The sequence below is a fragment of the Puma concolor genome, chromosome C1 (genome assembly GCF_028749965.1).
Source record: "Puma concolor isolate L17-30 chromosome C1, mPumCon1.1.hap2, whole genome shotgun sequence".
In the NCBI taxonomy this organism is placed as follows: Eukaryota; Metazoa; Chordata; class Mammalia; order Carnivora; family Felidae; genus Puma; species Puma concolor.
The window spans coordinates 25,762,612-25,784,521 of NC_141674.1; the positions used below are offsets into that span (position 1 = coordinate 25,762,612).

The 21,910-nt window shown below is 45.8% G+C and overlaps 1 protein-coding gene across 7 annotated transcripts in view; it reads right to left on the minus strand.

The window, feature by feature from the left end:
* Positions 1 to 21,910, minus strand: part of CSMD2 (CUB and Sushi multiple domains 2) — a 602,428-nt gene that overhangs the window by 271,849 nt on the left and 308,669 nt on the right. For 6 of the 7 annotated variants that reach the window (XM_086716389.1, XM_086716388.1, XM_086716391.1 and 3 more), the window contains exons 10-11: positions 17,418 to 17,539; positions 127 to 230 (exon numbers count right to left, since the gene is read on the minus strand). The exons of the other annotated variant lie outside the window; for it this stretch is intronic. In XM_086716389.1, coding sequence (XP_086572515.1) covers positions 127 to 230; positions 17,418 to 17,539 — 226 coding nt within the window. The remainder of the gene's footprint in view (positions 1 to 126; positions 231 to 17,417; positions 17,540 to 21,910) is intronic. 7 annotated transcript variants of the gene reach the window in all.

The window sequence follows — 21,910 nt, forward strand, 5'->3', positions numbered from 1 at the left end:
CAGCAGGACCCCTGTCCTTGACACGGTGTGGCCCGGGGACCAGAAAGGACATGATGCATCATTCCACCACCCCCGTGCCAGGGGCATGTGCTCCCACCCTCCCGACCACAGCCCCACTTCACTCACACGTAGAGGACAGTTTTCTGATCCCCGTCCTGCCCGCCGTCCCCCACCGTCAGGGTGTCGTAGCCCCTTTCCAAGTCGAAGTCCTCAAAGGCCAGCTTGATCACCTGGGGAGGGAGCATGGGGTTAGGGGGCAGGTAGGGGCTGCCAAGAGACACGCGTACAGCTGTGAGGACAGTGAGAAGTTCCCTCCTTGGGTCCTGATGCCCAGAGTCCCTGCGACACCTCCCCACATAACCCTTGATCCAAACTGAGCATTTCCATGCCACCTCTTGGAGCATGAGCTATTTTTTTCCAGGCTATAATCTCTAGAGTCCCCTGATGTTTTCCAAAGATGTTCACAGCACATCTGGCCAATTCTGGGGACTGTTATGGGAACATCAGGCACATCTGGCTGCCTGTGAGAAGATTAGATTCTTTCTTCATGCTTTAATGCACAGAAATCCCCTGGACTTGGTGTCAATTTTTCAGGCCACATGTGGCATCTCAGCTATCTAACCCCCAGGGATCTGGGGGGCAGAACTTTCTCTTAGCCTCTCTTCTTCCTGCTTTGCTCCACCCTCTTTTATTTGTTGAATAAATGAATGTTCCAGGAAGGAGGTTTCAACAATGTTCTCTCTTGTTCCAGTCCTGCCTTCGACAATATTTACTAAACACACAGCATATGCCAGGTCTAGGAGGTGGGGTTTCAGCAGTGAGCATGGTCCCTGCCTTTGGTGAGCAGGGGAGACAGAAAGTACACTGAGAATTGCCATGCTGGTTGATAGGTGTCCCGGTGAGGGGCCTGTGGCTCACAGAGCCTGCACCGGGGGTAGGAGGAAGATGGTCCGTGGTAGTGCTGAGGGTTTTGAAGCCTACAGATGATGGTCAGGCTGCAGGAGGATGCTGGGAGAGGGAAGGACCATTCCGAGGAGCCAGAGGCACAGGGCCTGAGCTGTGGCAGAGATGGGACATTCTAGAACAAGTGTTCACTGTCTGTTGATGGAAGGCCCACACACTAAGCACACCTGCTAGCTGTTTCACTATGGGGGACGATGTGGTTGGAGGTTCAGTGCAAGGAGGTGACTCAAGAAGGTCCAGAACTTGAGAATTTTGCCTGGAGCTAAGTCCAAAGGGTCTTATAATCTCCCCTGATCCAAAGAGTTGGAGTTTATCCTGAGGGAGAGGTGGTAAAAAAGTTTTAAACAGTGGGTGGCAGGGGCACATGGGCGTTTGAGAAAAACATCCGTCTGGCTGCTCATGTGGAAACGGATGTGGTGGGAGTGAGGCCAGAGTGGTGAGGATGGTTCTAGGCATTTGTACTCAACTAGGTGAGCGATGGAGGTTGGGGGGGGGGGGCTGGAAACGAGAGACAGGGCCTGGCAATATTTAGGGCTTTGTGACTGGATGGGTGGGGACCAAGGGAGGGGACGGGATTCTGGATGACTTGTGGGTCTCCGAACAGGTGGATGGTGGTGCCATTCATGAAGACAGGACACAGAGAGGCACCACTCCTAATGGCTAATCTGGGCCTCTTTTTATCGGTTTCATTTTTTTAAAGGTTTTATTTAAATTGCAGTTAGTTAGCCTACAGTGTAATATTACTTGCAGGTGTACAATATAGTGATTCAACATTTCCACACAACACCTGGTGCTCATCACGACAAGTGCGCTCCCTAACCTCCATCACCCTCCCCCATCTCCTCCTCCCCTCTGGTAACCATCAGTTTGCTCTCTATACTTGAGTCCATTTCTTGGTTTGTCTCTCTTCTTTCCCTGCTTATGATCATTTGTTTTGTTTCTTAAATTCCACGTATGGGTGAAATCATATGGTATTTGTCTTTCTCTGACAGACTTATTTCACTTAGTATTATACTCTCTTGCCCCATCCATGTTGTAGAAAATGGTAAGATTTCATTCTTTTTTATGGCTGAGTAATATTCCATTGTGTGTGTGTGTGTGTGTGTGTGTGTGTACACTCCACATCTTCTTTATCCATTCATCTGTGGTTCCAATCTGATGAAGACTTTCCCCTCCCAGTGGGGAGGCTGGAGGTGTTCTTTGTGTTCTATTCTATGACCCAAGGAGTAGAGAATTCTCATGGATGGTTTTTCCTTGTTGTGCAGGTGTCCTCTGTGCAAACCCACAAACTGCTAGGGGACTTGCACAGCCTCACCCCCGGGTGCCTTCAGGGATCTCAGAGGCCAGCTGCTGCTGCACTGATTCATCAGCATGGCCACCATTTCTGAGGGCCCCTCTGCATGGGGCATGGTGTTCACAGTGGAGAGCATCTCTGTTATAAGTACACCCTCGAGCACAGAACAAGATGGCAGAGAAGATGAGTGCCACTGGCTGGAAGGAAGGCTTCCCAAAGGAAATGAAGCTCAGGCTGAGTTCAGGAGATGAACCCGAGTTACCTAAATGGATGAGGAAGGGGAAGCCATCCAGGCGGAGGAAGGAGCAGGTGAACGGGCAAAGGTCTAGAGACTCCTGACAGTGGTTTAATGCAGATGGAAGTGGAGGCTGGTGATGGGAGGAAGTGGGAGGACCAGATTAGGAAAGGCTGTCTGTCATGCTAAGGATTTGGGCTTTGTCCTAAAGGCAAGGGGAAATGATGGACGATTTTTGAGGAAAGGTATGATGTGTCATTTTTGTTTTAGCAGCAACAGCACTGAGGGCTGGTGGGAAACCCAGGAGAGTCTGAGCTGTGGCAGTGTGTGTGTGAGGAGGGTATATGTGCCTGCAGCAGGCAGCGGCTGGGGTGCGTTAGGAAAGAGGGGACAGCAGGTAACTGTCAACAGTGAGTGGGGATGCCTTAGCCTCTCTGGTTTTCCCACTGACAGGCAAGATCGCCCCCCATGCTCCCTGATGGCCAATGGCATCATTGGGGGACCATCCGCTCAGGCTGGAAACTCCTTCCTTTCTCACCCTCCCTGGTCCTGTCCTATAAGAATGTCACCATTTCCCAGCCAGACACACATGGAGGAGACCTGGGAATCTGCTGGGATCTGGGCATTGGCGACTCTGGTTTGTACAGACACCTCCTTCCCCATGGGCTCCCCTAGCAATGTCTCTTCCCTGAGACCCGTCTTCTCCAAGTGCTCGGATACCCTTCCTCACCTCTGTGTCAGCACTTACCTGCTGTACTGGCACTGATCTGTTTACCTGCTCCTCCACTACATGTGCCAGGCACGTGCCAGGGGCTCAGACAGTGCTAAATCAGAGAACATTTTCCAAACCCTTCCCAGTTCTCCAGCAAGGACAGATTGCTAGGCTCCCAGTCCCCCATACAAGTTACCATGTGGAATAAAAGCTGGCAAACTGTTTCTGTAAAGGGCCAGAGAGTAAATATTTAAGCATATGATGTCTGTTGCAACTACCCACCTCTGCTGTTGTAGCACGAATGCAGCCATAGATAATATATACGTGAATGGGTATGACTGTGCTCCAGTAAAACCTGATTTACAAAAAAAAGCAATGCTAGCTTGCTGACCCCTGGTCTAGGAGATTCTTTGAGACACCTAATCACAGTTTTTGATCATCTTTTCGTAACGAGAGTTCTTCACTACAAGCACTGACCCTACAGCATGCTCAACTCTGCTCTGAGCAGTTTAGATGCATCGATTCACATTGACTCACAACAGTAGCTGCTATGAATACCTCCAGTTTACAAATGGCACAGAGATGTTAGGCGACTTGCCTAAGATCACACGGCCAAGTGGTAGAACTGGGACTCACCAGGCCACCAGAGGCCAGGCTCTTTGCCGCTTGCTGCCTCATAGCAGCCCCAGTGAGGCCTTAGGTCCACTGGGTAGGGACCATGACTTACCCTTTCAAACCCTCCCTAAGCTCTTTTGCTGAATCCCAGCAGCATGGCAAATGCTTGGGCACACAAAATCCTGCTAAGGCTGGCAGTGCCTTTTGCAGGAGGAGGGGCCTGGCCTCTGCAGGGAATAATGGCCCTGGATGCACATTCTTGCCACCATCACCCCCTTGCAGCCAGCCCTGGGGCAGAGGACACTGGCTCACCAAGCCACCTCCAAAAAAGCCAGGGTATGATTATTATGTCTATAATGGGAAACTATTGCTTGGAAGGCCAGAACCCAGAGCCATAAAATGATTCCCATCACTGGTTAGAGCAGCCATGGATGTGAACTGCATTTTAGAGCATCTGACCCTAACGCAGGAGATAATTACACCGAGTAGACCGTACAACAGACATAACATTGCAGTTTTGGGACAGGCCCCCAGTGCACAACGTACTGATGCTTTCATTTTTTTCCCTCCTCTCTTTGGCCTTTGTTTAAAGATGAGATCCTATAATGACTCATTAACTAACATGCACATCAATCACATTCGCAAAGTGTCTTCCCGAGACAGGAGAGTGGCAGCACGTGAAACAGGCGTGATCAAAGAGGCATATTTGTATACAGCTCAGACACCCAATTTGTGCCCATTATGAGTAGATGAACCCATCATCTAGCACAGAGTGACTGAGCACCTGCCATGTGCCAAGCACTGAGCTAGCTGCTTCCCAAGTGTTACCTCGCCTGCCTGGCAGGTTAGAAGCAGAACCCCAATGCTGACAGCACGGTGAGGATGGTGATGGCTGGGGATGGCAGTGAAGGGGAAAATGACAGGGGGCTGCCCGAGGAGGGAGGTGTGCTGGGCCCCACAGGATGGAGAAGGGTGTGCTTTCTGTCCAGTAGAAACTGTGAATAGTGAACTAAGAAGGAAGAGCAGGGAAGGCAGTCAAGGCAGGGCAGGGGTGAGGGGTGAGAGCAGCCTGGTGGGGTCTGCAGTTGGCTTTTGCCTGGCAGGCCAGAGCGGGTGGTCTGGACTTGATGGTGAACACGAGGGGAAGCTGTAACTCAGCATGAAGGGAGGGCTGGAGGCAGGGAGACCTGCCAGGAGGCTGGTACAGGGCCCTGGAGTGGTGGGAAGGGGGAGGAGTCTGGAGACTATCACCTCAGCACACAGCTGCCTTCCGGGGGAACAGTGGGGGATGGGAGTAAGGCCATGTGCAATGTGCAACCTGGGTTCTGGAGGATAGTCCTTGCTTCCCTTTTTTTAAACATTACTTTTATTTTTTATTTTATTTATTAATTTTTTGAGAGAGAGAGAGAGAGAGAGAGGGAGGGAGAGGGAGAGAGAGATTGGGAATCCCAAGAGAGACAGAAGGAGGGAGAGAGAAGCAGGGCTTACCCGAAGCAGGGCTTACCTGAAGCGGGGCTCAAACTCACCCAGTGCGGGACTCAAACTCACAAACCCTGATCACCTGATGCGGGACTCAAACAAACCCTGAAATCATGACCTGAGCCGAAGTCAGATGCTTAACCTACTTGAGCCACCCAGGAGCCCCAGTCTTTGCTTCCTGAATACTGCCCAGGGCCTCCCAAAGGGCAGGGATCCCCAGGCCTGCCAGCCTGTGCCCAGTGCCTCAGTAAGGCTGCAGGGATCTGACAGCTCACAGGCATTTTTTTTTTTTTTGAAAGCTGGAATCCAAGAGACCCAGCCTGAGACAGTTTTGTCCAAGGAGTGAATTTTTGTAACAGCCTCCCTGCTGGACTCCCTGCCTCTGCTGCCTTCCTTCACTCTGTACCCAAAGCTCTGTGCCCCAGGATCCCTTAGAGTAGGGGCTGGATGACTATGGTCCTTGGGCCAAATCGGCCTGTGGACTGTTTTCGTATGGTCCCTTGAGCTAAGAAGTGCTCTTACATTTTAAAATATTTAACAAATAAATAAGCCATTACAAAGAAGAATGTGCAACAGAAACTTCACGTGGTCCTCGAAGCCTAAAATATTTATCATCTGGCTCTTTACAGAAAAAGTGTGCTGGGCCTAGAGCAAGGTTTTTCAAGTTGACTTCCCAGGCACTGTAGGGTTCCATGAAGGTACTTCTCTGGCCACCAACACAGGTGGAGAGGGAGCCACAGTGGGCAGAGCCCTCCTCCAACCAAAGCAGTTCCTTTTGATCTAGTTCATGTTTGGGGATTCTGTGATAGACATCGACTGTGGCTTACTCAATGTCTCTCCCTCCGTTTACCTGTACCTAACAGAACTCTGAGTGTGGAGTGCAGCAACGAACCTAGCTAACCTCAGAGCTAAGGATGGCTAAGCAACAGGATTCTGGGCAATGAGACATGAGCTGAAGAGCCCTCAGGGCATTTCCCCACCTTTCTCCTTGCTTTCCCAGAATACAGATGTGAGGACCCAGGTGGAACAGCCTTCTTGTGATCATGAGGACAAGAGCCCTCACACAGAGAACGGCAGAGGGAAAAACAGAAGGTGCTTGAGACCTGAATGAAATATGAAACCAGCCCTGGACTCTTCACTTCTGGGCCTCTGGTCTATATGAGGGAATAAACTGTTTTGCTGAAGCTTCTGTGGAGGCATTTTCTCCAGTTCAGAGCCAATCACAACCTACTGGCTACAGGTTCTGAAGAAAGGCTTCATCACCATGGAAAAGTGTGCCAACTCTTGATCCCCAGGATTAAGCTCAGCATCTTGGCAAGGAAATCCGAGGCTTAAATGGCATTGTCTGCCCCTTCCCAGCTCATTAGAGCTCCTTTCCACCATGGTCTGCTCCAGTCCTACTTCCCCTATTCTGCCTCAGAGCACTTCTCTGAGCCCCTGAGGGCTGACCGCGCCCCCCCCACCCCCAACCCCCTGCAGCCTTGGTTTACTAATGCTGCTGTCAGTTTGACCACTAGTTCCACGAAAGGGAGGGAATCCCTTTTCCTGGGCACAGCCTGCATGGTGATTCCTGGCCGGGTCTTGCTGAGGGCCCAGATCAGGGCTGGACAGGTGGCTGTTGGGGTTGGGGAGGAAGGCAGGCCAGTGGGAAGGCTGACCGTAACCCTGGGAGTTGAAGGGGAGCGGCCGCCAGTACCCTTGAGGCTTTGGCGGAGGCTGGGAAAGAAAGCCCACGGGCAGAAACTAAGAACTTTCAGAAGTTCCGGAACTTTGGTCACTAACTCAGGTTGAATTCTCGAGGCTCTGAGAGTAGCAAAGCCTTTCATCCATTCATGGGCTCATCCACTCCCTGACTGATGAATTCATTTATTCACTTATTCATTCAACCGTTAAAATGCATTTGCCAAGTGCTCTGCTTTGGAGAGGCAGCTGCAGGCAAGCGAAACGTGGCCACTGTCCTGAGAGACCTCAGTCTCGAAGAGGAGACACGGGAGCATGTGGAAAACACCACGCGGTGTGACGGGTGCTGGCACTGCGGACGCATGGGGATGGGGCACATATAAGGGCCACAGAAAGTCCTGGACAGTGGAAGAGCAGGGCCTGCCTTGAAGAACAGAGGAGGGGGTGTGGGGACACCAAGGCCACAGCCAGGTCAAGGAAGAAAGGAACACCAAGAGGTGACGTACAGTGAGGACAAGGGTAAGAGGCACAGAATCAGGTTTAGCAGGTTTTGCAGGAAGTCATTAAAGGGTCCCACTCCAGGAATGGGCTTGGGGGACTTGGGGGAGACCCTTCTGGTAGCCAGCCAGCCTCTCACACGGGGCCCATCACGGACAGGGCATGAGTACATGTTTGCTGAATGTTCACAAGTGAGTGAACAAATGGGCCAACAAATGTGCTCCTGACATCTGCACCAGCAAGTGATCATTTGCCTGGGGCGTGATTTCTCAGTTCTGCAGCTCTACAAAGGGGGAGTGATACTGGTAATCCCCAAGGAACAATCATCAAAAGGCTGTTATCTTTGGCTTTGAGGTTCATAACAGGAGCTTTCCTTTCCCTCTCCTTTCCTTGGCCCACCGCCCTCCTCCTCCCACCTCTCTCTCTCTCTCCTGCCTTGCTTTTACTTCCTCTCTAGCGAACGTGGCTTGACTCTCGGGCTCACATCCAGCGAGGTTCACGTGCAAATCAGATCATGTCTTGAGTTCACACCGAGGAGCTTCAGAAGAAAGGTAGATGTGTGCAGGTAGGGGGCACCGACGCGGGTCTGGGCTTCAGTTTTGACTGCAAAAATGGCATCGGTATGTCTTCTGGGAGGCCCAACTGAGAGGTCCTGACAGGAGGCCCCCAGGCTTCACGTGGCAGGGCTGTACCTGAGAGATACCTGACCCAGAGACAGGTCTTCTCCATCAGTTCTTTGCGCATTCAAACATCTGCTGAGCTCCTCCTTTGTGCCAAGCACCCACGCTGACTGAAGAAGGACTCAACAAAATGCCATCCCTGCTTTCAGGGCACTCATGGGCTATGGGAGAAGGAGATTCTAAACATAGCACGACATGATACCCACACAGACGACAGGTGCTGATAAAATGCTATAGGAACCGAAGTACAACAAAGACTTGGTTGGAGCGAGGAGGGCTTCTCAGAAGAGGGGGTATTTGGGCCGTGTCTCAAAGGGGGACAGAAATTTGGAGGGGAAAGGAAGGCACACTGAGATAGGATGTGCCCGGACAGAGGTCTTAAAGGGCCAGGTATGTCTACAAACTAGGAGTTCAGTGCGGCTGAAGCCAGGGTTGCCTGAGTGGAGGGACGGAGGGACGGGTGGGCCCTGTGCGCTTTGCTGCAAGGCAAGGGGGTCGTTGTTTATCCATAAGCTTGGCTGGTCAGAGCCTCAGGGGCACCCTTTAAAGGTACAGGTTCCAGGCATCCATCCCAGATCCACTGAATCATATCTTCAAAGAGCTCTGGAATTTGTGCCTCAAAATACCTCTCTGGGTATTTTTGATGATTAACCAAAGTTTGGGAATATTATTGTGGGCAGAATGACTCTAAGGACCAAGATAGCCCACGTGGCCAAGGTGGGGCTGACATTTCTCAAGGATATCTCAATCAAAGGGAGAATGTGGAGCCATTTGGAATAGGCCAGCATCACTTGCTCTGAGCCTTGTCTCTTCTCCTTGAATATGCTAAGCTTCCAGGAAGATGGACTGGGTATTTGTAATTGTTTTATTCTTAGTTTACTGAGTACAGACCTACCATTCACCCACCGCCCCAATAAGACTGTAAGCTCTTGTCCCCACGGTGCAGAGCTCGTGTTCTGCCCATAGGTGCTCCATCAATGCTGGTGTCTTGACATAGGTTCTTGGCAATTTCCACACCAGAGCATTTTATTTCTCTTTGGACCTTTTTATGGCTCCTGAGGGCAGCGGGGGGAGGGGAGTCCTAGTTACTGGAACATTCCTCCCTCTTAAGCTCAGCCAGCAAAGGTTCTAGAAGGGGAATGGAATTCCAGGAAGAGTCCTCACATCCACGGATACCCAGGTGCCTGGGATGAATAATCATCTCATGACCATAAGGAGAGGCAGGGACATGTGTCCCGCTCTGCTCACTTGCAGGCAAACCTCAGCCTCTCCTAACACCATCCTTCTTCACCTGCTCCTTGCAAGGGAGACCCTGTTGTCTCAGTCCTATGTGCCTCTCACTTACTTCAGATACTTCTACATCTTCACTCTCTTCCTCTTTGCCTGCTCTGCGCTCAGCCTACAAACATACTCTAGTTTCTAACGTCCTAAACAAACCAACACTCTGAGCAGCCCCAAACTTTCTGTCCATGCTCCTTCCCTCTCATGCCCTTTCTCCTTCCTTTATGTCACCTTGAAACTTATCAAAAGAGCTATCTAGGCTCCTTGTCCCTACAGCCTCCCCTCCCACCCATTCACTCCCTGCCCCACAGCTGTTCCTGTCCCCAAAGCTTCACTGAAAGGTCCTCTTCCAAGTCCAAAGGCAACAGTCTCTTTCCAGCGCTTTCCCCAACAAGACTTGTTCATCACCACCACTGTCAGACATATTCTGGTTGGAAACCCTTCCTCCCTCTGTGGTGTGATTCTCCTACCTTACACTGCTCTTCCTGTGTCTTGCACTGTATTTCTTTCATCTATAAGGATGGTGTTCCCAGATCCATTCACAATCTTCCTATTCTCTTCACTCTCTCCAGGAAGTGTTGTCTATTCCTTAGGCTTCTATTCTCACCCATGTGCTGATGAAGTAACACCCAAATCTCTCTCTTGAACCCAGACTGACCCAGTGTCCAACCAGTGTATCCACATGTCACTAGATGAAGCACAGGCACTTCAAATGCACCATGTTTCCATCCTGACCACTGAAAACACTTCTTCCTGTTTCATTTTCTTTTAAAGACTCCCATTGGGCCAAGTCGGAAAGTATCAAGTCATTATTCATCTGTCCATTGAGTCAATGTTTGCTGGGTGATCATTATGTGCCAGGCACTGTGCTGGTCACTTGGGATACATTGTTGAGTAAGACCCTCTTTCTCTCCTGATCCTCACAGCCAGTCAGCCACCAGGTCCCATTCCATTCCCTACATTTCTCTTAAACCTGTCTCCCTCTCCATGTTTCCAAAGCCTTTGGTTGGTGTCCCCATTTCTCTTACTTGGGTAATTGCTTCTGCCTCCTAACTGGTCTCTCTCCCTCCAGTATCCCTCTTGAATCCTCTCCACTGCTGCCAGAGTGATCTTTCAAAAACTCAGACCTTCCTGCTATTGCTTTTGTTCAGAAGAAAGCAGGACTCCCATCCTCACCAAGGCTGATCCCAGGGCTGTCAGTCCTACACCCTCCCATTTACTCTGGGACCTTGTTCCATCCAGCAGCATAGCCCAGCCACTGAAATGTATGGGCAGTGGAGTCACAAAGACCAGGTTTAAATCCTGGTGATGCCACTCCCTGGCTATGCACTATGGCTAAGTTTCCTACCCTTTCAACCTATCCACAATTCACGCTCTTTATCCATCAAGTGGGTCTCTTAAAACCTAATTAATTGTGAAGAGGATGAAATAAAATCATTTATACAGAAGGCTTAGCTCAGTGCTCAGCATATAAACTGTTACCGTTATTTTCAAGGGTCTAACACCTGTACCCTTAAAAATCTGTTTCAGGACAAAACCCAAGCCTCTCTGCCAAGCATCTAGGCTGACCATAATCTGGATCCTATGACCTTCCATTCCTCATCTTGATCCAGACATGCTGAATTACTTTCAGTTCTGAGAGGTGTTCTACATCTCAGTGCCTTTACATCTGCATCTACTCTCATATAATGATTTCCAAGCCAACTCATCCTTTAAGATCCTGCTCAAATGTCTCCTCCTCTGTGAAAACTTCCTGACCTTCCAGTTAGTGGCTCCTTCCAACATTTTCCAAGATAGTGAACTGAATACCCCTCCGTCAGCACTTACCCAAACTCTAGCTTTTTATTTATAGGCCTGTCTTCTCTCCTATGTATTGTTCCTCAAAGGCAGAGATCATATCTATAGTCAATGAATGAAAAAGTCCTCATCTCATGACATATTGTGAACTTGAAAAGACTGTGCTTTTTGCTGTGGGAAATGCTCCAAAGGGGATTGGACAGGCAGTCCTTGGACACACCTGTATCTCTCCTGTGGGTCAGTGGACAAAGTCAGAAACACACTGTGCATTTCCCCTGATGTTTGCAGGAAGGCAGTTCTGATTCTTTAGTCTTGGATTTTGAGTTGCCCCACTTATACCCCCGTCTTTCTGCCCTCAATGCTCCCTGACTCTCCTCCAGTGTGGTGTCAGTAAGGGACTTCCTTCAGCCTTTCTGGGATGCTCAGCACTGCCTGAAGTTCATAAAGAACCCATGGAGATGACAGGAACATCCTTTTTTACAGCTTCATTCTGAGGGAATATGCTTTGGAGAGGCTGTTTTCAGGAACCCAGGTTGGTGTGACCTCCTCCTGCAGGACATGTGAGGGAGAGACTGATATGGGGCCACTGACCTCACACACCAGCCAAGACTAGCTCTTCTGGGCAGGGGAGGGGAGGGTGAATCAAATTGTTTCTCAGAAACTTCTCAGGCCTTACCTACATTTTCTCTTGCACGTCACCTTCAGGTGCAAAAGAAGACTGAGCTAAGTATCTTTAACAATACCCAAGAAAGAGTCTTCTCATCAACAACTTAATAACTTTGTGGTAGTAAGTCCTTCTTCTGGGCCAGCCTCCATCCCCGTGTGGCTGAAGCATCCTTCCCCTTTGACTAGGTTCATCATCAAAAGGTTTGATGAAATAAAATCTTTCTTTATAAAATGCCTCATAGAGGAAATCTGTTTCCATTGTCCCCAGCACTGTGGTCCTAAGCACCTTGACCAAACAACTTAAAAACACGGAGTAAAATTTAAAAAGGAAAAAAAAACTTTTTATAAATTAGTAAGTGCTATAAACATTAGAATCATATATCCCTAAAATTCATATGTTGAAACCCTAACCCCCCAATGTGATGGAATCTGGATGTGGAGCCTTTATGGGGGTAATTAAGGTTAAATGAGGTCATAAGGGTAGGACTGTAATCCAATGGGATTGGTGTCCTTATAAGAGGAGCAGAAGACAACAGAAAGTCTCTCTCTGGATTCACACAGAAGAAAGGCCATATGAGAAGGAGGCCATCTACAAATGAGGAAGAGGCCTTGCCAGAAACTGAGTTTGCTGGCACCTTGATTGTGAACTTCTAGCATCCAGAACTGTGAGAAAAAAAAGATGTTCCTTGTTAAGTCTGCTATATTTTGTTATGGCAGCCTGGGCAGACTAATAAAGTAAGAATATTCAGAGTCCAAACCCAGTGATTGTAGGGACTCTAAATGTGATTTAGAGCATGAAGTTGGCATTGGCTTTGAGTGCATTTTTAAAGACTGGTAAAGTAGAGCTCTGGTTTTCAGGGCCTTGTGGAGAAGAGGGAACAGGAGATAAAGATCAGGACCCACCAAGGTGGGGATTCTCGTGTGACACCCCTGAATAAAGCTGCACCCTTAGTGTGAGGGTGAGTGAGCAACAAGCATGCCTGCCTTCTCATCTGCCACGACTGCCCTCTGGGCTGGTCTGGAGGCTGATTATTTATCTGAGATCTTGACACTGAGTGGACAGCACACAGAAAACTTCCCTTGAGACTCCTTCACAGTAAGTCTGCCTTCACATGGGTGTGCAGATTACTTGGGTGGTTTGAAACCTTCACACTAAGAATTTACTATCAAAAGGTTTCTGGTTTGGTAATGCCACTAGGCACTGGGCAGAAGTGAATGTAAGCTGTCTCCGAAGAAACCACCTTCTCCCCAGGTCTCAGAGAAGTCCCACAAAGTTTATGACTCTAACCACACAGTCAAGAGTTATAGACAGAAAAAATAAGGAAACGTGGTTCTATGGGCAAGAAGTAAGAAACGACAGATAACGGAACCAAACTTAAAAAGATTTCAGATTTGGGATTAACAGATACAGAATATAAAATAAGTATGTGTAACATACTTAAAGAATTAAAGAGGGGTCTAAACATATGAGTAGGGGGCAAAATACTATAAAATATGATCAAGAACACTTAAAAAAAACAAATAGGACCTCATAAAATAAAAAATGGTGCTATTTGAAACTAAAGCAAATCTTCAGGGAATGAATTCAACAGAGATTAGATGCAGCTTAACAGAGAATTAGTGAAAAGAATGAGAGAAAATGGTAGAAGTTGGGGTGCCTGGGTGGCTCAGTTGATTAGCTATCTGACTTCAGCTCGGGTCATGATCTTGCAGTTCAAGCCCTGTGTCGGGCTCTGTGCTGACAGCTCAGAGCCTGGAGCCTGCTTCATATTCTGTGTCTTCCTCTCTCTCTGCCCCTCCCCTGCTTGTACTCTGTCTACTTCTCTCACTCAAAAATACTAAAAAAAATTTTTTTTTAATTTTTAAAAAATGGTAAAAGTTATAAAACATAGAAGATGGGGTGAGAAAGATTAATATGCTTTGCCAGATTTCAGGAGCAGGATAGAGAGAGCATAAAGGAGAGAAAACAGTTGAAAAGACAATGGCTAAAAATTTTCCCAAATCAATGAAAGATAACAATCCATAGATTCAAGAGCTTAATGAAGTCAAGCAGGATAAATACCAAGATATCCACAACTAGACACTTGATTATGAAACTGCAGAAAAATAAAGACAAGGAACAGACCATAAAAGCAGTGCGAACAATATCATACAAAGGGATGACAATAAGCTTACAGCCACAATGGGAGCTAGAAGATATTGGAATACTTCCATGTGCAGAGAGAATATGATTATCAACCAAGAATCAAATACTTAGTGAATACCAATGTTCTTTCAAGAACAAGGGGAGAGCAGACATTTTAAGACAAACAAGAACTATGAAATTTTGTCATCAACAGGAAAATAAATTCTAAAGCATGGACTTTGGACAGAAAGAAATTCCAAAGAGAAGGACTAGATACACAAGAAGGAATAGTGAACAAAGTGGTAAATGTGCAAGTAAATCTAAATGGACATTAGTTTTATTAAACAAGAATAATCATGACTTGTGAGGAAAAGAAAGGCAACATGAGAATACACACCATAGAGTATGAATTGGGAGGGAGTAATTAAAATCCTCTAAGACCTCTCACTTTACAAGAGGAACATAAAATTACTATTTACATTAGCTTTTATTAAGTGTGCAAATTAATATGTCTTGGGTAACTCTAAAAAATAGAAGTGACAGTATAATTTAAATGGTCTAACTTTTCTAGCTGAAAGATGAATTGTTAGAGTGGATTTTTAAAAATCCAGCTATACATAAGACACACATAAAGCATAAGGAAGTAAAAAAGTTGAAAACAAGAGAACAGAAAAGATTTGTTAAACGACCCTCCCCCTGACCAAAAACAACAACAGCAACAACAACAACAACAACAACAACAACAAAAAGCTTGATGGATAGCATGGGGGGGAAAGTTTTAAAGTAAAAAACATTACTATAGGTAAAGAGAGTCATTATATAACTATTTTTGAAAAAGTTCAATTCATCAGCAAGATATATAATTCTCAACTTGCATGTCCAATAACACAGTCTCAAAATATATAAAGCAGAAACTGGCAGAACTTCAAGGAAAAATAGGCAAACTACTATCATAGTGGGAGATTTTAATATGCCTTCTTCTGCAGTTGACTGATCAAGAAGACAAAACCAATGAAGATATAAAAGATATAAGCACAATTAACAGGGTTATGTAACGAAGATATTAGAACACAAAAACTACAAAATACAGTTTATTTTTTAAGCACGCCAAGAATATATGTGAAAAATGACATTTCTGATCCAAAAGCATGTCTCAACAGACTTCAAATGATTCAATTACAATGGTCTCTGACCATGAGCTTTAGAATCACTAACAAAAGGACAGTTAGAAAAATCCTTTACTTGAAAATTAAGAAATATTTCTAAAAAATTCATGGTTAAAAGATAAAAGAATAATAGAGTTGGAAAATATTCTTAACTAAAGTATAATAGAAATACAACATATAAAACCCTGTGGGAATGTAGCCAAAATAGTTCTCAGGGGGAAATTTATAGTCTTAGATGCTTAAATAAGTTTGAAAAATAATGAATTAAGCATCAAAATTAACATGCTAAATACAGGAATAACAGAATAAACCCAAATATAACAGGAGGAAGAAATTGGTGAAGTAAAAAATAAATACATCAAAAGAAATATTAACGGAACCAAAACTGGTTATTTGCAAAGAATAAAAAATGTGAAACCTCTGGCAATATTGATTTAAAAAGATACAAAATTAGAAATAAAAGAGGGAATAAAATATATATAGTAAGAGATAGTATGCACAACTTTATGACCAATAAGTTTGAAAACTTACTAAAAGGGACTGAAGAAAAAAAATCCTAATAGTCCTTTGGTCATTAAAAGTATTAAATCTATAGTTTGAAATCTTCCAACAAAGGAACACCAAACCCAGATAGTTCTGCTGAAAAGCTCCACAGAACTTCCAGGGCAGAAGTTATTCCAATCTTTGCTAATAACTTCACAGGACAGAAAGAGAGGATACACTTGCCAAATCATTTTATAAGGCTAACAGTATCTTGATGAAAAAACCTGGCAAGGTTAATATGAAAAACAAAGGCCAATCTCACTAACAAAACAGAAGCAAATTACCAAACAAAATATTAGCAAATCAGGCATTTTTAACAATAATACTAAAAGACCAACTTGAGTTTATCCCAGGAATGCAAGGTTGGTTTAATATTAGACAAATCAACCAATGTCATTCACCACCCTAAGAAAATTAAGGAGCAAATCATGATTGTATCAATAGATATAGAAAGGTGCTTGATAAAACTCTACACTCATTCACAATAAAAGTGCTTAGAAAGCTAGGGTAAGAAAGAAACTAAAAATTAAAAAAAACTTCAGCAAACATCATACTTAATGATAAAATAAAAACATTCTATTTAACATCAAACAATGACAAGTGTGCCCGTCAATCACAATGACTGATATTATACTGCAGGATTGATATTATACATTAGGGCAAGAAAAAGAAAAAGAGAAGGTATAAACATTAGAAAGGAAGAAATGAAACCATCATTCTTTGTCCTTTGTAGATATCCCAAATAATTCACAGATAAATTATTATAAAAGTTGCTATGTTAAAAAAAATCAAAGAATAAAAATTAATAGTATTTCTAAACACTAGAAACAACTAGGGATAAAATGAAATTTTAAAAGATATGATTTACAATAGTAACAATAAATAAAGCTACCTAGAGGTAAACAGATTAAAAATTTTTTTGTGTAAAAAAATTACACAAGTTTATTGACAGCCATTAAAGAAGCCCTACGGAAACAGATGTACCATACTCATGGACTGGAAGACTCAGTATCATAAAGATATCAGTTCTTCTCGAGTTCATCTGTAGTTTTGTCATAATTAAAATACAGATTCAAACAGGTTATTTTGTGGATTTTGGCCAGATACTTGTAAAATTTATGAGGACAAAGGGCATTGCACAGGAAAAAACGAAATGTGAAATAAACATATAAAGAGATGTATACAGCGGTTCAGAAGTACACACACCAACATAGATAAATCTTAGAGACACAATTTTGAGCCAAGTTGATTAAGAATACATACAACATGATTATGTTTATACAAAGTCCAAATGCTTGCTCACTAAACAATGTTTTTTAAGGATACACACTGACATGCAAACTATAAAGAAAAGCAGAGGAATAACAAGTACACAGTCAAGGTACCTGAGGGATAGGGAATGGAATGAGATTGGTAAGGGACATGAATCACTAAGGTAACTCTGGTTTTTGTTAAGTTGGGAGATGACTATGCAGTTGTTGGTTGTATTGATGCTCTTTATATTTTACTCCTATTTTACAATTATGCATTTTACTCCTTGATATTTAATAAAAACAGTTTTTAGGAACTGCCTGAAGAGAATCTACCACAAGCAAGTTCTAGGCTTGAAACCCCTTGTAGACCAACTGTTCCCAGCCCGGCCCTGCCCATGGGACACTTCCCATCCTCCCCCGGCAGCCTTACCTTGGCAGGGTTGAGTGCTGTGATGATCCACACACAGTGTGCATTGTTGTCATACTGAATAGGGAAATTGGGGGAGGTGATGATGCCTGAGGGGCCTCGAAGGTGGGCATCACACATGCGGGCTGCAGAGAGGAGATGAAAGGCAAGCATCTTAGTTTAGACTAGATCTAGTTCCCGTCCCCACCTCCTACTTGGAGCCAGAAGAGCCTGAAGTCTATACAGCCCCTCCCCAAATATAACCTGCTACCTATTTCCTTCCCCAGTTTTCAGCAGGCTCAAAGGAAAGTCACAGTTCCAGGAACATGGGGGTAGGGGCAGGCCCCACGTGTCCTCACCTGCTGCTCTGGAGACAATGATGAGCTTCCATGGTCAGGCTAGGCAAGCCTCCCTAGCCTGACCCTACTGTGATTGCGCAGCTCGTCTCCCCCAAGAGGGTATGGACTAGTACTCCCCATGTTGACTTAAAGCCAGGTAGGCCCCAGGCACCTATGGGCCTGCTAAGCGGCTCACCCCTTGCACTGCTGACCTGTCTGTGTGTCCCCATTTGCTCTCAGCCTCTTTGAAGTAGAATCTCAGGATGTCCCTGTCAAGGCCACCCCATGAGGTCTCAGAATGTCTGCACCCAAGGACTCTGCTAAGGCCCCCAGCTCAGCCTGGCGCTGGGCACCCAGAGTGATTTCAGTGCTAATCAAGTACTTCCCAACTCCTTCCCCACGCTCAGCACATGTCTGAAACAGGCTTTTGACTGGAAGCATAAAGATTCAAGGTGAATTAGAAGAAGTGCTCTACTCAAGTAGATATAAAGTGTTATCAATCACAGCTTAATCTAATTAAGCTCTTTAAAATAGCTTCTAAACTAATTAGATTAAGTAGTGATTGATAACAGTTAAGGTACTACATTGTACCTAGGTGTTTGCCTCCTTTAAAAACGTGTTCTTTGGTTCTGGCCACATCATTCTTCAATGTTAGCGCTCAGCTATTTTAATAAAGAGTTCTATGAGTCTGTTCTGTTGCTGCCCACATGGCAATTTATCCTAATTGTAGGCAAAGTGCCTAACAGTAAAGAAATAGTGGGCAAATTCAACAAGCTTAAGTATATAAAATGAAAGTGGTGTCAAACCTGGTTTCCTCTGATGGGGCAAAATATCCTAGGGCTCCTCTCTGCATGTGGATAACGGCCATGATAAACCTTTCCCAGGAAAGCCTTCCTTCCAGGGCCTGGGACGCAGGTTCCACAGCCCCTGGACATATTTAATCTGCTCATTTCATGCACTCATTCCTGCACTCACTCATTCCAACATTTATTGAGTGCCTATTATAGGCCGGGCAGAGTGTGGGGAGAGAAAAATATCTAGGACACAACTCCTCCTCTCGGAAGGGCCACTGGCAAGTGGAGGAAATAGGTATGAAATCAGCTACAATCAAGTGGAGCGAATGCTGCCAGAGGGTGATCTGTAAGTGGCCATGGTTCAGAATTGCTCCTTCTCTATGAGTTCAGTGCCTTCAGCAAGGATGTTCCTTCTGGTGGCTCACCCTGGTCTTGCACCTGAAGGATCTTCTCTCTCATGAGCTCCAATGGCGGTTGAGTCAAGTTTGAACAAAGCCCTAGGGGAACCCTTTACTCCATTCCCTTCATGTACATCTGACTGTGCCTGTAATTCTGTGCTGGGAAACTCTTAGACTCACAGACTGTACTCGATACAACTGGGCCTGAAGGCAGCCCACCATGAGGAGGAGAGCACAGGCTGTGGAATTTACCAGCTTAGCCTTCTGGATTTTAAATCCATTTGCCGGTTGGTTAAGCCTGGTTAGGTTGGAAAGCCTCTCTGATCCTACTTCATATGTAAAATGGGGCTAGTGATACCACCTCATCAAGGCATGGTGAGGATGAAATTAGATGAGATACTGGATGTGAAGACTCATTCAGATCCTGGGACATCATCAAAATTCAACAAAGGGGACTGTCGGACTCCTGATGCCATGTTCATTCCTTTCTCAAGGCCAAAGATCTTTTTCCTACTTTCCTCGGTTTCTTTACATAGGATTCATTACTATCCAAATTAGAAGAAGACCATCAAAACCAAAACCATGATCCCACCCACCCTTGCAAAGAGGACTTGGGGCTTTAGAACCCTAGCCCTGCAGGAAATCCCTACAGATCCACTAGCAAGCACCATTTATACCTCCTCTGGAAAGTCAGTTTTTGTTGCCTCAAAAGCCCTCAGCTTCAGACTCAATTTATCCTGTACTTGTTTCTGAAAATTAGATGTGTTTGCATTCTGTTGAAACATGCTGAAGATCATTAGAGAGAACAGGTCAAAAAGGCATTTACCACTCTAAGGGGCTTGAAGGGCTTAAATATTACAATGTGCAGACAGTTAACACGGGGCACCTTAAGATAGGTTCAGAATAGAGCACTTTTCCCCTCTGCTGTCTGGATAGGGTCAGGGGGTCTGTGGACAGACAGACATCCCCCTGAGCAGCCAGACCCTGGGATCCCACTGACAAATGGGACAGCTCATCGATGCCACCCACACAGGCTGGCAAAATGGTAGGTGTTCGGACAAGGTCCGAATAAATGAATAAACACATGTTTGTGTTTCTCTATCTGCCTTTTCCTATCAAATGTTCTTCTGGATAACTTCTATGAGAGACTTCTCCAGGACGTTTCATGCCTAAGCTATACAGATAGCAACCCAGGGGAGCTTAGGGGAGCTTAGGGAGATACCACCGGGATCCAGAGCCAATTCTGGCACTGAAACAACTAGGCACCGGAAAGGGAGCTACTCCAGATGCTAGTGCCTCTGATCTTCGGTCTTCTCCCCAAATCTTATTCCCACCCTATTCCATGCTGCCTTGCCCCACCTCTCCTGCTACTGACCTTCCTTTCTGCCCTTTCCCCAGGCCTCTCAAACCAGGTTCCCAGCACCAATTCCAAGGCAAACAAACCCTGACTGGTAGCTGCAACATCATTCGAAACCTCCCATCTACCTCCTGCCTTGACTGAAGCCTGTCTCCTTCTCCCCAGGCTGGTGTTTCCCCTGCAGCCCTCTGCAGTGGAGAGCTTTCTCCCACCCCCCAGTATTTCCTTTCGCAAATGTTTGCTGGACCCCCTAAGAAACTCTCCTCTGATCTTCACTGAGATCTCACCCCACAGACACCAACATTTTCTCTTTAGCCATAAGTTCCCCATCCTCTCTTCTGTCCTTATCTAACTTTGATTCCACGGTCCACCATTATGATCATTTTCTTACAGACCCACCAAAGTCTCTTGCTCCTTTTTCCTTTTATCAGCCTGGATGACAGCAATCATGAATGAACTCTCAACCTACATTCTCCAGGCCCTGTCCCCATACAACAGATCTTTGCTAAAGGAAAGGCACATGAATAGGAAGATTGATACCACTATTAATTCATGATTACCCACCCCAAAAATCCTAGATATTGCCCGGTGACTCTGCCATTAGCTCTACACTCTTCTCAAAGACTTAAGCCTTCTACATGCCCCCATACCTCTCACCCTTCCCCTAGCCTCCCCACACTATCAGTTGATGACCTTGCTTTAGCCTCTGTGGATGAAACAGAGGACATCTGGTGGGCATAGCCTCTCTCTCAGCCCCCAAATCTGCACTCTTGTCTGCTTATGTGCTCATCTACTTCTTCCCTTCAGATTTCAACAGAGAGATGGCTCCTTTGCCTTTCAGAGGCCAGCCTCTCCTCATGAGATCTGGTGTCCCTGCCCAAGGTCAACCATGTCCATTAGCGTAGCCAGGGCCTGCTGTTCTGGGACTTAGGAGAGTCCACCTGTGAGATCTTAAACTCCATCATTCCATTCTTTCCCCTGTCGCCTCTATATGCAGCAGAGTTACTAGGTTTCAATGCTCCTGTTGTCCTAACATAGGCCCCTCCAGCCCTCTGGCTCCCTCATTTCTCCCTGCCTACTGATCCGTACCTGGCCCTTCCTTCACTACCCAGTCTGGACCTCAATACTCTTACACCCTCAATAGTCTTATATCTGCCATTGATGAATTCTACCATGTAGATTCATGGTTTCCATGGTAATTGAAGCTTCAGTGCAAGTTAGCCCTCTCCCTTATCTGTGTTCTTCTTTGACAATGTCTCACGGAGGCAACTTCAAACATTTGCCACTCAGTTGAGCCACTTAACCCTATGCGTTGGTTTCTGGTCTTTGCTACATTTGACCTCTCTGGAGAATCTGACCCTACAGCTCCTGCTCTCTTTGTGAAACTCACATTTGTTGGCTTCTGTGTTGCCTCTTTGCTCTTCTCTTACCTCTCTGACTGATCCTTCTCAGCCTCCTTCTTGTTCATCAACTCCTCAAAATTAGTTGTCTAAATCTGGGTAAAGAATGTACATTTGCACATTTCCTGAAAATTGTCTGTGAGTTTACAATTAAATCATAATAAAAGTTACTAAAAAGTGGGGGAAGAGGGTGTTCTTCTATGTGGTTCCATCCAGTATACTGACTCCAA